We start from the raw sequence: 17,188 nt of genomic DNA on the forward strand, positions 1-17,188 counted from the left end.
TGGATTAACCTAAAATGCTGATAATGTTATGTGTGATTCAAGTATCAACTTTGTAAAGTTACAGGTTTTTGCCATTTTCACGTCATAATTCTGCCTTGGTGGCAAATATCGAAATTCTCAAACTGACAACACAATCTACACTTATATTCTGTAATTTTTGTTTGCTGAGATTATTAGACATATTGCCAGCAACAGTATCACTGCCATGTTATTGATTAAATGGGTAATAAAGATTGACATTCACAATTACAATTTGAAAATATTTTTTACATGGACTAAAATGAGTTTATTTAATTAAAAGCATCATTACATTAAAAAATCAATGTTATAACTGTGGTTCAAATCTGCCTTTAGACTGTCTGTGGTAATTTTCATCTGGTCTGTGAAAAGAGTCTTGCTGATTCTGCCTCTGACTTTCTGAAATATAATACAAAAATATCAATAGACATTCAATTGAACATAGCATATTATATTCACCAGGAATAATTCTTTTTTAAAACTGATCTTTTAGGGGATTTCTGTCATGTCAAAAAGATTTTTATTATCTATTTTAATGATATTGCTTTGAAGTTTATTTGGACATTTTTTTATTTTATGATTGCATGACCTTAACAATGTCTCAACATTTATTTTTTTACATCCTTAAAATTTATATTTGAAGCTCTTTGTGAAATTTTATCATGTGAAAACAAGATGCTCCGCAGGGCGCAGCTTTATACGACCGCATATGTTGAACCCTGAACGGTTGGGGCAAGTATGGACACAACATTCAAGCTGGATACAGCTCTAAATTTGGATTGTGATTAAATAGTTGACACAGAAAAGGTTTCTGACACAGAATGAATTTGGTCTAATGAACTTAAAATTTGTTTTTGCCTTTGAGCAATTCACTATGCTGTTGAATATTAATCCTCTCAAAAAAATGTTTGAAGAAATTTTCTTTTTTTATGAAATCTGAAATTTTTCACATCCCCCTTTCCCTTTTTCCAAAACTGATCTCAATTCAAATTTCTAATGGAGTTTGCAACAATAACTACTCAATTATATACATCATAAAATATTAAAATGTAACAAAAGGTGCTTGTTATCACTGAATGGTAAAGGTTGTTTTAATTTATCAGTTGGTAGTAAAAGTGAATATACATTGTATATATTGTATAAAACAATGATTTAAGTTGACTCAACTACTATTCTGGACAAAGAAAGATAACTCCAAACAATTGAAAATTTCTTGCTATTGCACAATATTGTGCAATTAGATATTTCTGGCTATTGCGCAATACTGTGCAATTGAAAATATTTGCTATTGCACAATACTGTGCAATTGAAGATTTCTTGCTATTGTGCAATACTGTGCAATTGAAAATTTCTTGCTATTGCACAATACTGTGCAATTGAAGATTTTTTGCTATTGCTGAATACTGTGCAATTGAAAATTACTTGCTATTGCACAATACTTAATATAATAATTTTGGATCCTGATTTGAACCAACTTAAAAACTGGGCCCATATACAAAAATCTAAGTACATGTTCAGATTCAACATATCAAAAAAGCCCAAGAATTCAATTTTTGTTAAAATCAAATTTAGTTTAATTTTGGACCCTTTGGACTTTAATGTAGACCAATTTGAAAACTGGACCAAAAATTAAGAATCTACATACACAGTTAGATTTGGCATATCAAAGAACCCCAATTATTCAATTTTTGATGAAATCAAACAAAGTTTAATTTTGGACCCTGATTTGGACCAACTTGAAAACTGGGCCAATAATCAAAAATCTAAGTACATTTTTAGATTCAAAATATTAAAGAACCCCAAGGATTCAATTTTTGTTAAAATCAAACTAAGTTTAATTTTGGACCCTTTGGACCTTAATGTAGACCAATTTGAAAACGGGACCAAAAATTAAGAATCTAAATTCTACATACACAGTTAGATTTAGCATATCAAAGAACTCCAATTATTCAATTTTTGATGAAATCAAACAAAGTTCAATTTTGGACCCTTTGGGCCCCTTATTCCTAAAATGTTGGGACCAAAACTCCCAAAATCAAACCCAACCTTCCTTTAGTGGTCATGAACCTTGTGTTTAAATTTCATAGATTTCTATCTACTTAAACTAAAGTTATGGTGCGAAAACCAAGAATAATGCTTATTTGGGCCCCTTTTTGGCCCCTAATTCCTAAACTGTTGGGACCTCAACTCCCAAAATCAATCTCAACCTTCCGTTTGTGGTCATAAACCTTGTGTTTAAATTTCACTGATTTCTATTTACTTATACTAAAGTTATTGTGTGAAAACCAAGAATAATGCTTATTTGGCCCCTAATTCCTAAACTGTTAGAACCAAAATCAATCCCAACCTTCCTTTTGTGGTCATAAACCTTGTGTCAAAATTTCATAGATTTCTATTCACTTAAACTAAAGTTATAGTGCGAAAACCAAGAAAATGCTTATTTGGGCCCTTTTTGGCCCCTAATTCCTAAAATGTTGGGACCAAAACTCCCAAAATCAATCCCTACCTATTACTAAACTGTTGGGACCTCAACTCCCAAAATCAATCCCAACCTTCCTTTTGTGGTCATAAACCTTGTGTTTAAATTTCATTGATTTCTATTTAACTTCCTTTTGTGGTCATAAACCTTGTGTTAAAATTTCATAGATTTCTATTCACTTTTACTAAAGTTAGAGTGCGAAAACTAAAAGTATTCGGACGACGATGACGACGACGACGCCAACGTGATAGCAATATACGACGAAAAATTAAAATTTTTGCGGTCCTATAAAAAATAATCCAACTAAGCCAACAAAGGTCTAGGTATTTACAAATTGAGAGTCCAAAGAAAAATGAAATAATGATAGACAACTGTTAACAAATTGCAACAGGATTTATTTTTGATAGTTCTTCATGATTAAAAAGAATCTTGAAATTAACTTTGACAAGGCCTTTCAAGTTTTCAATAATTTAAAGCAATTAAAAAAACAAATTGTTGAAACTCTTTGATTTTAAGGTTCGACAACAAGTATAATGAACATTTTCTTTGATCAATTAATCAATTCAATTAAACCCTGTCAGATAAACATAAGTTTTCTGCAATGATTCTATTAATCAATATGGCTGACCTGCTGTGCGACTGCCATGCACAAAAAACCCATAACCATGAAAATTGAAATAATGTCAGGTGACCCTTTTTAAATATGTGCACAATACAATGTTTCTATACACCATATATAGCTAACCTATCACTCAACATAACTGAGAAATTGACTTTATCTATAAAATTCAATCATTGAATCATGAAAATGAGTCCAAAGTTAGATTTGACATGTTCACCTTAAATGGATTTTAAAAACCAAATACATGTAATATTGACTTTTAATTATCTTTAATTGATGAAAAACTGATAACTGTTTCACAAGAATTGAATGTTGAACAGCCATAGATTTTGAAAATGACCATATAAAATGAAGGAATAGCACATTCTTATTTCTAATTTGATGTTGTTGACCAAGTCCATACATTAAGATACAATCAGGGTAAACTTATCAATATTTAAATAAATTTTCTCTAAAAGGTTGCCAATTCAACACTGCAATTAGATCTTTGAATAATATTTTTATTGGTATAAATATGGATTTTGTTATCAGTAAATTAAAACCAAACCATACTATATAGGTTTGTTTAACATATATGCACACTCATGGTACTACAAACTGTTGATACCTGTAGTTTGGCATTGCACAAAGTTAAGCTTTCTCAGACTGTTAATGAAGTCTTTACACTAAAACCATTGGATGTTGGATGTGTAATGAGTGATATTTTTATCTTAGATAATTGATTTTATTATTAGTTATTGACTACAAACCAACTGTTAGTAACTGAGAGTAGTCTCAGGTCTGTATTTTGTGTTCTTGTTGTTTTAGTTTTTTTGTTTGATGTATATTTACCAGCCAAGTCTGGTATGTGTTTTTTTTATGATTCTTTTCTGCTTTGTATCGATTTGATGAGTTTTTTTCTTATTTTCATCACTTTCTCAGGTTAGGAAGAGGGTGTTTGAACAAGTTCAACCCTGCCACTTTCTAAATTTGCCTGTCCTAAGTCAGGAACCTTTAGTTTACTGGTTGTCATTGATTTATGTCGGTTATATTTGTATTTCGTAAATTGTTTAGTTATAAGTTAGGCCGTTAGTTTTCTCAATTGAATTAATATTTTTCATGTCAAGGCCTTTATAGCCAACTATAGAGTAAGGGGTTTTCTTATTGTTGAGGCTGTACAGTTACCTTTAATCACTAACATCCACTTCATTTGAACTTTGAAGGATAGTTGTCTCTTTTGCCCACATTACCACATCTCCTTATTTTCATATATAACATTTATATACAATATATAAGTTGTGTACCTGTTCCTTCAACTGAAATATTTATCAGCCACTTCATTTTGGGTCTCTTGTTGTCCCTTCACTTTATGACAATTAAATCGAGAATGAATTTCAACATAATTCAAACTTTCTCACTGAAAAAGGAAGTCTGTAAACATCAATTTGTTTTCATCCTTACCTCTATAGATGTCTTTATCCTTTTTCTGTTCATTTCTGGTTTTCTTTTGCTGCCTCTATAAAATAGAAAATAATTAATCTTATTGATCAAAGTGCTTGTTGACATTTCTATATTCTAACACCGATAGGAGTGTGGTTTTTAAGGAAAACAATATTTTGTAGGTTTGATAGTGTTAAAAAGTGTGGATTTCCTTTAGCCAGGATTTTTTAAAATATCTAAAATGATGTAACACTGAAGTTTAACTAACTGAATTTTAAGAATTTCAGCACCACTCTACAGAAATCTGATTCAATCAACCACTAAATGCCATGTTCTTTAAATCTATATGACTATATTTGGTCCTTGTAATTTTCATATCAAAGAATTGCAGGACCAAAATTGAAATAACATCCTTTCAAATCTTTTAGTTTATTTCAATACAGTTGATTCCGGTTATTTGCATAGCCTATTTGTCAGAAAAAATTATGCAATTAAGCGGAATATACTTATATCCGAAATGCACAATTACGGAGTCAAACAAGATCGATAGTAAAAGAAATCTCTGAAGAAAGATGAAGAGTTGTGATCCACTTGCAACATATTGAATTCTAATAAAATTTAAATGTCTGCTGTCATATATATTATTGTCTTTTAATTCTTTCAATAAAGTTTATAAACACAATCTTTATTTTTTTTTATTTTTGGTTTTTTGCGTACCGGCATTTCATTTACCTGGGATATAAAAATAGAACCAATTGTTCTAAAAATGGATTTGTTTCTGTGACCCGTATGTACAATGCAATGAAACATTATGACGCTTTGGTTATAACAAACTGTTCAACAATGCTACAGAGTTTATTATCTTTTTAATAAATTAATAAAAGTGTAATGAAGTGCCTTTGATATGCAGTATATATCGCTTGCAAAGTGATGTAACACTGGTTCTTTGACCTCTACAGTTTCCGTATATGCAAAGCAGTAAAGGGGCCCTTCATGGGTTATTTGCTTGAGACGAGTGTTGCCATCTAGTCCCCAACAAAAAGGAGCATATTCATTTTATAATTGTTGTGTCTTAAACTTGCCCTTCTATCTTATAATCCATTCAAACTAACAGATTCTAGTGAAACAGACATGTAATTTTCTTGACAAGTATGGTCATACACATACCTGTCAACCTGTGACGATGAAAATGCATGACCTGCATTGAAGAATCAAATCTCAGGTCATAACGCGTACGAACTTTTTCGAGCTGAATTTCAGTATTTATGGTACATTTTCTTATAATGTATATCAAAGATACCATAACATCAATGCATGTTCACTTTGTTAAGTCATTTTAAATTTTATTTAATATTATTTCATTGCACTTTTATAAATTTGTGTAACTCAGTCTTATGTGCTTTACTTTTTGAGAAAAAATACTGCAATCATCAAACACTAGATTATGATGTAATTCTTAAATGTTTGAGACTAATTTGACTATGAAGCCTTTATCTATAATATTTGTCTTTAACAAGGAAATTAGACTATGATAAAATATAGTAATACAGTTAAAGGAAGTATAAATGTAAAAAATAATTTTCAACTTTTAAAAAAAAATTGTATAAAGGTATATTTTGAATTTGAATTTTATATTTTTATGATTTAATCTTTTTCACCCATAAAACGTAAATATAAGGCATAATTTTGAATGGTGACAAATAAGGGGAAGTAACTCTAGTTCAGTTTGTAAACCGATGGTGCAATTTATTTACGACCTAAAGCTAAGGCAATTGGTGTTAATTAACAGTGTGTTTGACACCAAAGCTGTCAAGTGAAGCCATGCACTTAATAAAATGGGTCACTTAATTTGACAGTTTACATAGCTAGATGAACTTCCTGTTCATGGAAGAATTACAAATTTGCCGGTATTTCAAAGGAATATTACTTGTGAAATCAATCTCAAGGCTAAGAAATACGGGTGAAATCGGGTCATTTTCGGAATTCTCAGGTTATTTCAATGACCCGGCGGGTGTTCCAGGTGATCCCTCAGAATTGTGAAAATCTCGGGTCACACCCGCAGAATACGGGTCAGTTGACAGGTATGCATACACTTCATTTTGTAACTTAAATAATCAAGTATAAGCCTTAAAAGCAGTGTCATAAAGTCTGGAAAATGAGTAACTATCAAGCTAGCCATATAAGGGTTTTTGATTGCTTGAATGCATTCTTTACACAAGAAATCACCAAGCTAGCAAAATAATTAACAAACATATACTTTAATAAGCTGCTCAATGTAACACAATTTTTTGCATAGTTTATTGGTGCATAAATCTACTTGGACATTTAAGGACAAAGAATAATATTTCAGTGTGTATAGATTTGATAGCCATTCTGGCTACATTATGGGAGGAATTGGAAAAATAAACAGCTGCGCCTTGAGCACATGATACACCCATCACATTTTCAAAGAATAAAGTTCAATTTCTTCTAACTGTCATATTTGAAATTTATGAAAATCAAAAGGGAGCTTTATACATCAATAGATATAAACAATTCACCCAGGTTTCATGAAAATTGCTGAAAGCATTTTTGAGTTACTTTCTGAAAACTGGAAAATTCCCCTTTTTAGCTCACCTGGCCCGAAGGGCCAAGTGAGCTTTTCTCATCACTTGGCGTCCGGCGTCCGTCGTCGTCCGTCGTCGTCGTCCGTCGTCGTCGTCCTGCGTTAACTTTTACAAAAATCTTCTCCTCTGAAACTACTAGGCCAAATTTAACCAAACTTGGCCACAATCATCATTGGGGTATCTAGTTTAAAAATTGTGTCCGGTGACCCCGCCAACTAACCAAGATGGCCGCCATGGCTATAAATAGAACATAGGGGTAAAATGCAGTTTTTGGCTTATAACTCAAAAACCAAAGCATTTAGGGCAAATCTGACAAGGGTAATATTGTTAATCAGGTTAAGATCTATCTGCTCTGAAATTTTCAGATGAATCTGACATTCCGTTGTTAGGTTGCTGCCCCTGAATTGGTAATTTTAAGGAAATTTTGTTGTTTTTGGTTATTATCTTGAATATTATTTTAGATAGAGATAAACTGTAAAAAGCAATAATGTTCAGCAAAGAAAGATCTACAAATAAGTCAACATGACCAAAATGATCAGTTGACCACTTTAGGAGTTATTGCCCTTTATAGTCAATTTTTAACCATTTTTCGTAAATCTTAGTAATCTTTTAGAAAAATCTTCTCCTCTGAAACTGCTGGACCAAATTATTTGAAACTTGGCCACAATCATCATTGGGGTATCTAGTTTAAAAATTGTGTCCGGTGACCCCGCCAACTAACCAAGATGACCGCCATGGCTATAAATAGAACATAGGGGTAAAATGCAGTTTTTGGCTTATAACTCAAAAACCAAAGCATTTAGAGCTAATCTGACATTGGATAAAATTGTTAATCAGGCGAAGATCTATCTGCCCTGAAATTTTCAGATGAATTGGACAACCTGTTTTTGGGTTGCGGCCCCTGAATTGTTAATTTTAAGGAAATTTTGCTGTTTTTGGTTATTATATTGAATATTATTATAGATATAGGTAAACTGTAAACAGCAATAATGTTCAGCAAGGTCAGAGTTACAAATAAGTCAACATGACCAAAATGGTCAGTTGACCTCTTTAGGAGTTATTGCCCTTTAAAGTCAATTTTTAACCATTTTTCGTAAATTTTATATATCTTTTACTAAAATCTTCTACTCTGAAACTGCTGTGCCAAATTGATCCAAACTTGGCCACAATCATCTTTGGGGTTTCTTGTTTAAAAAATGTGTCCGGTGACCTGGCCATCAAACCAAGATGGCCGCCACTGCTAAAAATAGAACATAGGGGTAAAATGCAGTTTTTGGCTTATAACTCAAAAACCAAATAATTTAGAGAAAATCTGACATGAAGTAAAATTGTTAATCAGGTCAAGATCTATCTGCCCTGAAATTTTCAGATGAATTGGACAACCTGTTTTTGGGTTGCGGCCCCTGAATTGGTAATTTTAAGGACATTTTGCTGTTTTTGGTTATTATATTGAATATTATTATAGATATAGGTAAACTATAAACAGCAATAATTTTCAGCAAAGTAAGATCTACAAATAAGTCAACATGAACAAAATGGTCAATTGACCCCTGTAGGAGTTATTGAACTTTGTAGTCAATTTTCAATCTGCTTCCTTTGTTTAATATTCACATAGACCAAGGTGAGCGACACAGGCTCTTTAGAGCCTCTAGTTTTATGAATAAAACTCAGAAAAGTAAAACTCATATATTATAACAAGAATGTGTCCAAAGTACATGGATGCCCCACTCACACTATCCTTTACCATGTTCCATGGACTGTAAAATTGGGTAATAATCTAATTTGGCATTAAAATTAGAAAGATTATACTATAGGGAACATATGTACTAAGTTTCAAGTTGATTGGACTTCAATTTCATCAAAAACTACCTCGACCAAAAACTTTAACCTAAAACTCCCACTTTCATTTTCTATGTTTAGTGAGCCGAGAAATTGGGGTCAAAAGTCTAATTTGGCTTTAAAATTAGAAAGATCATATCATAAGCAACAAGTGTACTAAGTTTCAAGTTGATTGGACTTCAATTTCATCAAAAACTACCTTGACCAAAAACTTTAACCTGAAACTCCCACTTTCATTTTCTAGTGAACCGTGAAATTGGGGTCAAAAGTCTAATTTGGCTTTAAAATTAGAAAGATCATGTCATAAGCAACAAGTGTACTAAGTTTCAAGTTGATTGGACTTCAGCTTCATCAAAAACTACCTTGACCAAAAACTTTAACCTGAAACTCCCCCTTTCATTTTCTATGTTCAGTGGACCGTGAAATTGGGGTAAAAAGTCTAATTTGGCTTTAAAATTAGAAAGATCATATCATAAGCAACAAGTGTACTAAGTTTCAAGTTGATTGGACTTCAGCTTCATCAAAAACTACCTTGACCAAAAACTTTAACCTGAACAGACGCACAGACGAACGGTACGACGGACGGATGGACACACAGACCAGAAAACATAATGCCCATAAATGGGGCATAAAAATTAATAATTTCAATAGAATTGTTATACATTTGTACAATTTTAGAGCATGAATTTACTAGGTGAAAAATAGTTTGTATGCAAATTTTCGTAAAAAAAATCAACGTAGGATCAAAACTGTGTTGTATGCCCTTAAGTACACAATATAATTCTATTTAAACTTAAAATACCGCAGCTGAGTGTGACATAAGTTTGAACTTACTATGCTGCACACAATGCTCAGCATCCATCACTGAATCAGAAGATGCTATATAAGTCATTCCTGATGGAGCATGCACTGCTGTGTTAGTATGAACATAAGGATTGTCAAAAGGCAACAAAACTTGAGTCTGAAAGTAAGGTTGCTGGTAATATTGGGATAATGGTACCTGGTGACCTGCATGGTAAGATGGTGATCTTCCTGGTGAGGATGACAGTTGATGTGGTAGATAGAATGGGACTCCTTGATTGAATGGATGATATGTCTGGTGATTTGGGTTCTGGGGGAAATCCTTATAGCCCTTCAAGAAAATCAATAAATAATACATACAAATTCAATTGAAATGTTAGCATTGTTTTCAAATTCATAATTAAATTGTGTTCCTAAATAAGCTCAGAATAGCTGCACTGCTCACCTTGTATCTATGTCTTAGATAAATTACATGCTTTTGGTGAGGCTTTTAATTCTATGTACATTTAAGACTTTTAGACTCTACACAACACTGCCAAACACTCTTTTATTTATGCATTTATTCATATTTTGTATGCATGTTTTTTACTTCTCTGTAACCTTTGTATTGCATTGTTTTTTTGAGAAATAAACTATGTAATAGCAGACTTCTTCCATATCATAATGAATCGACAGTTTATGGCAAAGGTCTGTCTTAATCCCATTAATTAATAAACCCAACAACACTTACAGTTACCTTGATGAGATTTCTGTACACTCGAGAATTATCTAAATATACTGCCATAATTTACCTCAAGGTACACACTTTCTTCTAATCTTATACAACATGTATAAACAGAAATAACTTTCCTTTCTTAAATCTAGATATTTCAGTTTTACACAAGAAACTTAGAAAAATTTAAGATAATAAAGTTCCTTTTACAGTGTGTGTATTTCACAATTTGTTAGCTGTTCCTGTATTTGTATTCATGTTTCTGATTTCAATGTACTTATACAGTATGGGTTTTTCTTATTGTTGAAGGCTGCACCATCGACTATAATTGCTTATATCTATTTCATTTGAACTTTGGGATAGTTGTTTCAATATATAGCAATAATATCACCTCTCCTTATCTGTATATTACAACCTGTATTGAGCTATTTCTTTTCAAAATAATAGTTTTTTTTTTTTAAAAGAGATAACTCTGACGATACCAAGTTTAAATGAAATGTTTTTGCGGCATAAAATAATAAACTGTGTTGGTCATTATTTACTCTGATTAAAATGCAAAGTATTGTTTATCAAAACATTATTAAGGCCAGGTTTTTTTTAATTTGTTGGTTTACGGATCCGCGACCCGATTTTGACGATTTGCAGAATAACAATAAATTGACTTTTCATGCTTTTTTATTCCCGTTGACCCTAACAAATACATTGTCCCAGAAAAATAAATAAAATAATTTTTTTTATGAAATAAAATGCATTAAACACTAATAGAATTGAAAACACTTTCTGTTGTGAAAAAATAAAACTTCCAATTAAGGTATCTAAAAATAGAAAAATCAATCATAACCGACCTTGAAATGACGTTTGTGCAAACAATTTTGCAGAACTAAAACCTGTGTTTAAAACCCATTACACAGTATGTTCGTTTCCCGTATTTGTCATTCCGTAAGATGCATCATCTCATAGAAATATGGAAAATAAACTTGTCCAAATGTGGAGATGTGAAGTTAAAGCTCTAAATATAAACAAATCATTTGGAATTTTCTTGTGTCATTGATAATAAAAACAATTCGTCCATTTGGATATAAAAAAACAGGAATGCATGACAACTGATGAACCCGATATCCACGTTTTTCCAGTGGACGAGTCTATTACGTTTTTGACATGTGTGTTGAAACTTATTTTCGTACGACGTTTTTGCAATTTTTTCTTTATCAGTTTTCATGCTTGAAGATCAATATTCCCAAAATTTCCAGAAATTGATTAAGAGCTACACAGATCTGGTTTTTTTTACTTGTTTGAGAAATGACGATTGTCCCTGGATAAACACCCCCCCCCCCCCCCCCCTTTTTGACGGGAAATTATTAGAAGAACAGAACAGAACAGAACATATTTTATTTCCAATTAAGGGCCCACAAGGGGCATACAGAGCATACATGAATAAGGCAAAAGAATATCGATTTGCATAGATACATAGATACAAACAATTTTTTACATACAGTTACAATACAATTACTAACTCATATTCACTTTAATAAATTTACCAACAGCATTAAGAACCTGATTGTCTTCACAGTTTAATAAATAAATAAATTTATGCTGATTATCAAGTGTAGAAAAATTCGGAATTCTTTGGCAAACAAAGTCAAAGAGAGCATCTCTATCCGATTTAAAATTTTCACAGTTAGTTAAAAAATGGATTTCATTTTCAACACAGCCAGAGGAGCATTTTTTGCAAATTCTTTCATTTCGTGGAATATTTGAAAAACGACCAACTTCAATTTGAAGCTTATGAGCAGAAATACGTAATTTGCATATAGATCTTCTAAAATCAAAGTTCTTAATTAAAGAAAGATAATTTTCATAACCAAAATTCTGCTTAAATTTTACATAATTAAACAGTTTTCCATCAGAAGCTTTATTTTGGCTAGCATACCAATTGCTAATATATTTAGTGTGAATTAATTTACTAGATATGTTCAAAAATTTATATTGTCCGAAATGTTTTACTTCTTGTTTAATTTCAAAAACTTCTAATACTTTTTTAACAAATGAGAACCAAGAAGTTATGTTAGATTTGTGAAGCTCTTGGCTGTCATGCGATGTTTATGACAGCTGAGCAAGAATATTTTATCAAACTAAAATTTAAGAAATGATGACAAAACAGCATACCAAACATATTGTTAGAAAGGTGAAATACATTTTTTTGGCATATTTTTCTGTCTTGAAAGATATTTTTTTTCCAACCAACCGTCCCGACTTTTTCATGGGGAAAATCCGTAAACCAACAAATTAAAAAATCCTGGCCTAAGTTATAATGCTTTGTTGCAAATGTAAGTTTTCCACCTTTAATAGACTTTACAGGTTTAAAGCAAAAACAATCCTTTTCTTCATATGTTAGACTGAAATACACTTCATATGTTTACAGCACACAGTTTTATAAACTTTTAAGCAAATAGTGTCAAGTTTTGTTCTTTTATTGCTCATAAAGGGATATTATTTGAGATACATTAAATTATTAAAAATATTTCATTATGTTTTTAAATCAAACTTAATCTGATCATATCCATGCGTAGGATTATTGAAAACAAAAGTAAACAATCTTGTTCCTACTGTATTGGATATCATAATATGACCTATGGATGTAGTTTTTCTTTAGATTTTGTGCTCTGTTTGTACCATTTCTTGATTTCTTTACATTTCTACCCCTGTCAAATTTTCTCTATTTAAAACAGTTTTCAGAACAGAACTGGCATTTTGTATTTCCCATATGTTCTATTTTAAACCATGTTGGCCATCTTTGTTGGCTGGCAGGTTTTATTTAAAACTGGATACACCATTGATTATTGTGGCAAAATTTGGTCACATTAGGGCCAGTTGTTTCAGAGAAGAAGTTAACGGATAACACAAGGAATGGTTCACAGACAGCAAGTAATGAAAAATGCTCACTTGGCCCTATGGCAACCTATAAACAACTGTGATAGTTTTAAACCATTCAGAATCAGTGGTATAATTAAATACCTTAAACAATCAGACACACTGAATTATTTTGAGTTTCATTAACAAGAAAATAATAAAACACACTTCTTTTAATATAAGACCATTTTCCTTTTTTGAATTTTGAAATTCAACAAACTAGGGATGAATTATGCAAACTTTGTGTCTTAAGATTTTAGTAGTAATTATTTTTTTAAGCTTACTATGGAAAATGGATTGACAGAGAACAAAAAAAATCTTTGTATTCACTTAAAATAATTAGCAATAATTGAAAGCTGATAATAAAGTTTGCTCATTTATAATCTTACTTACAACATTAACTGGTTTATTTTCATAGATGTTTGCAGGTACTGAAGCTGAACGATGAGAATGAGATCTAGACTCTAGGTTGCTTGGATAAAATTTCAAGTCATTTGACTCTGAAACTGTACGGTGAAATACTATGAAAGAAAAGAAAATATAAGTGAACAGTAAATAGTAAACACTATAACACAAGATAATATCTATTGTCTATAACAGTCTTTACACTATATACTCATTTTCTCTTCATATTTTTCTAATTTCCTTGGGAAATTTTTATAAACATTTTTTTCTTTTCTTTAAACTAGACAAATATGCCTGAGATATTGCAACTGTCATGACAATAATAAAGACATGATTAAAGTATCAATTTAAATAGATGAACTTCCTTTTTATAACCATATTTTGGGTTAATTTTTCCATAAGAACAATAAGTCTGATAGGCAATAAACAGTATCATACTTCAAACTAAACACCAGATGTGAAAATACAAAAGACATTGTTTACATAACATACCTCTTTCTTTCCCATAACTACCCGGATTTTTATGCTGATTACTATTCTCAATTTTGCTAGCATTGTTTGTATGGTTTGCTTGGAATGTCCTTTTTCCTTCCCTATGATTATAATCAGCCTTCTTCTTTTTTTCTTTTTCTTCCCTATTAGTTAGAAAAAATAAGTTCCTTGTTCATGCATATATCTAGGAATACTATATTTCATGATGAAGAATTTTTTTTTAATGTTGTTCACTTGCTATGTGTGCTAAGTTTCAAGTTGATGTGACTTCAACTTCATCAAAAACCACCTTGACCAAAAACTTTAACCTGAAAAGACACAGGGACGAAGGGACGAACGGACGCACGAACTGAGGCACAGACCAGAAAACATAATGCCCCTCTACTATCGTAGGTGGGGCAAAAAAAGTTGTGTGGTTTGAGAGGAGTTGCGATGACAAGAAACAGGACTGGTGGATAGGTCAAAAACATTATACCCTCCGCAACTTTGGGCTTTGGGCTTTCAAAATGTTTAAGCCCGACAGAAATTTTATTCCTATCTAGATTTTAATCCTTTTAGATTTAGTATCAACAAGTTATCATGGTAATTAGTTGGCTGTGAAGTCGATGATTAACATTGAATGGTACATGTATTGAACTTCTGACTTAACATATTTAGTTGATGTTCTGGTGTAAACTGTTACATTAACAGTGCATCTTACAAAGTGTGCTACATCAGCCTCCACATATCTACCTTAAACACTTAATGCAAAATCATGTTGGCATTACTTTTGTTTTTAAAAAGCACTCTTTCTTAATACTGGATGTTGACTTCCAATAGGAAAACAGGAGACCAGAGACGGATACATTTACAAAGGATAATTGAGTTAATGTACTTCTTTCCACATTATTTCTTCAAGAAAATACTTGAAATTAATTATAAGATAAAGGTATCAATGACACTTTTTAGTATTTTGAAGAATTTAAACACAGAATTAAATTCGACACCTGTGCACATGCACACACTGTGTACTAGTTCAAACTAAGTGGTTCAGTTGACTTTTGCTTCTACTATCTTTTTAAACAATTTATTAAATGACTTTTTGTTACAAACTCTGATAGTGTAGATATTTTTACTAAATTAAAAAGATGTAAACCAGCGAAACTAATGAATATAACTTTAAATAGACCAACCAATGTCCAGTACAAAATAGATTACATGTCACCTTAACAGTGATTTCAACTGTGAACTAATTAACCTTGATTGTTACTAGGTGGTATTAAAGTAAGGTTCATCTTTTTATAGCTTTTACTCATCACGTCACTTTTATAACTGAAAATGTGGGGTGATTTAAGGCAAAAGATCAGGTCAATAACCTTCCATTCAAACTTCAAATTTTTGTCTACATTAATATGTTAAAATGGGAAACCACAACAAGTCCAGAATATAATTTGTTTTAAGATTAAATTAAATACCACAACAAAGTTTTGGAAGCAAACTCATTTTCTTTTTTGATCAACTTTGATATTACGAGAATTCTCACCTATCTTTCCTGTTTTTTACTACAGGACATTCTTTTGCAATATGTCCTATTTTATTGCAGGCTCTGCAACAACGATCATTTGGTGGTGGACCTTCAGATAGACGATTAACATCAAAAAAGTATCCCTGAAAAATTATAAATCAAATTAGTTTTATTAAAACTATTGTGAGCTTCATTTATTTTCTTGGGTACAAGTTTTCGTGGATCGAGGACAAATCATATTTTTGTGGATACTTGATTTCATGGTTTTGCAAAAGTCTGCACCCAAGCCTGTAGAAGATTTCTACTTCATTGAAAATTTGATTCGGTGGTTAACCCTCAGCCATGAAATCCATGAAAATTGGTAACCAACGAATTATAATGAATCCACAGTATCCAAAGAATAAAAATGTTGTTTTTTTTCTTTCAAAGAAACAATCTGCATCTATTTAGTAGTTATGCATAATTGGCCAATACAAAGACATTCAGCTTTCAAAGGACCTTTTTCAGATAAGAGGACAATATGAATCTCTGAAAGTCCAAAAAAAAAGTATTATCAAAAATCTAAAGATATTGCAACTAGATGCTCCACAGGGTGCAGCTTTGTACGACTGCAGAGGTTGAACCCTAAACAGTTGGGGCAAGTATGGACACAACATTCAAGCTTGATCCAGCTCTGAATTTTGATTGTGATTAAATAGTTGACAAAGCAAAAGTTTCTGACACAGAATGAATGTGGTCTTATGAACTTAAAAAACTTTTTTTTGCTTTTGCGCAATACACTATGCTATTGAATATAAATCCCCTCAAAAAATAAATATTTGAAGAAAAATACTTTAATTTCTGAAAATCTGAAAAATTTTACGCTCCACCCCTCCTCGTTTTTTTTCCACCTCTACCAATACCTTATTTAAAAAATAATCTCAATTCAAAATTCGAATTAAGTCGGGAACGAAAACTACTCATTTAAATACATCATAAAGTATTAAAACATAAAATAACTTAGTCATGGTTAAAATTAATATTAATTAACAGTAACTTCTAAAAATAAATTTACAGCTACACATCTTAACCCTTTCGCCGACGAGTCCCGGTTTACCGGGATTCACGCTTCAGATAGCTGACGATGAGTCCCGTTTTACCGGGATCGGAATACCTCTTTTATGTTTCCCGCTCAAACAGTGCAAACGTGGGTTATCTTTCTTTGATGGATAACCCGTATGAAAGTGTAAACATGGCGGTTCTGTTTGTTGAAAACCGTGTCAAAATCAGAGGAAATTTACGGAATTTACGAGAATTTGAAATGAGGGAACATTTTTTTGAAAGAATATGGAAGAATTGAAGCCAAACTAGTATACTTTTTTGACATAAAATGTCGTTTTAT

The 17,188-nt window shown here is 31.6% G+C and overlaps 1 protein-coding gene across 4 annotated transcripts in view; it reads right to left on the reverse strand.

Annotated features, from left to right (window-relative positions):
- Nucleotides 1-262: 262 nt before the first annotated feature.
- Nucleotides 263-17,188, reverse strand: part of LOC139513771 (terminal uridylyltransferase 4-like) — a 65,233-nt gene continuing 48,307 nt past the window's right edge. For 2 of the 4 annotated variants that reach the window (XM_071302594.1, XM_071302585.1), the window contains exons 22-27: nucleotides 15,826-15,950; nucleotides 14,304-14,446; nucleotides 13,800-13,927; nucleotides 9,984-10,115; nucleotides 4,560-4,614; nucleotides 263-417 (exon numbers count right to left, since the gene is read on the reverse strand). In XM_071302594.1, the coding sequence (XP_071158695.1) occupies nucleotides 326-417; nucleotides 4,560-4,614; nucleotides 9,984-10,115; nucleotides 13,800-13,927; nucleotides 14,304-14,446; nucleotides 15,826-15,950 (675 nt within the window). In that variant the 3' untranslated portion in view covers nucleotides 263-325. Of the gene's footprint in view, nucleotides 418-4,559; nucleotides 4,615-9,817; nucleotides 10,116-13,799; nucleotides 13,928-14,303; nucleotides 14,447-15,825; nucleotides 15,951-17,188 lie in introns of all 4 variants that reach the window. The other 2 variants (XM_071302576.1, XM_071302568.1) reach the window with 1 other exon arrangement.

This window comes from Mytilus edulis, chromosome 1, assembly GCF_963676685.1.
Source record: "Mytilus edulis chromosome 1, xbMytEdul2.2, whole genome shotgun sequence".
Lineage (NCBI taxonomy): Eukaryota > Metazoa > Mollusca > Bivalvia > Mytilida > Mytilidae > Mytilus > Mytilus edulis.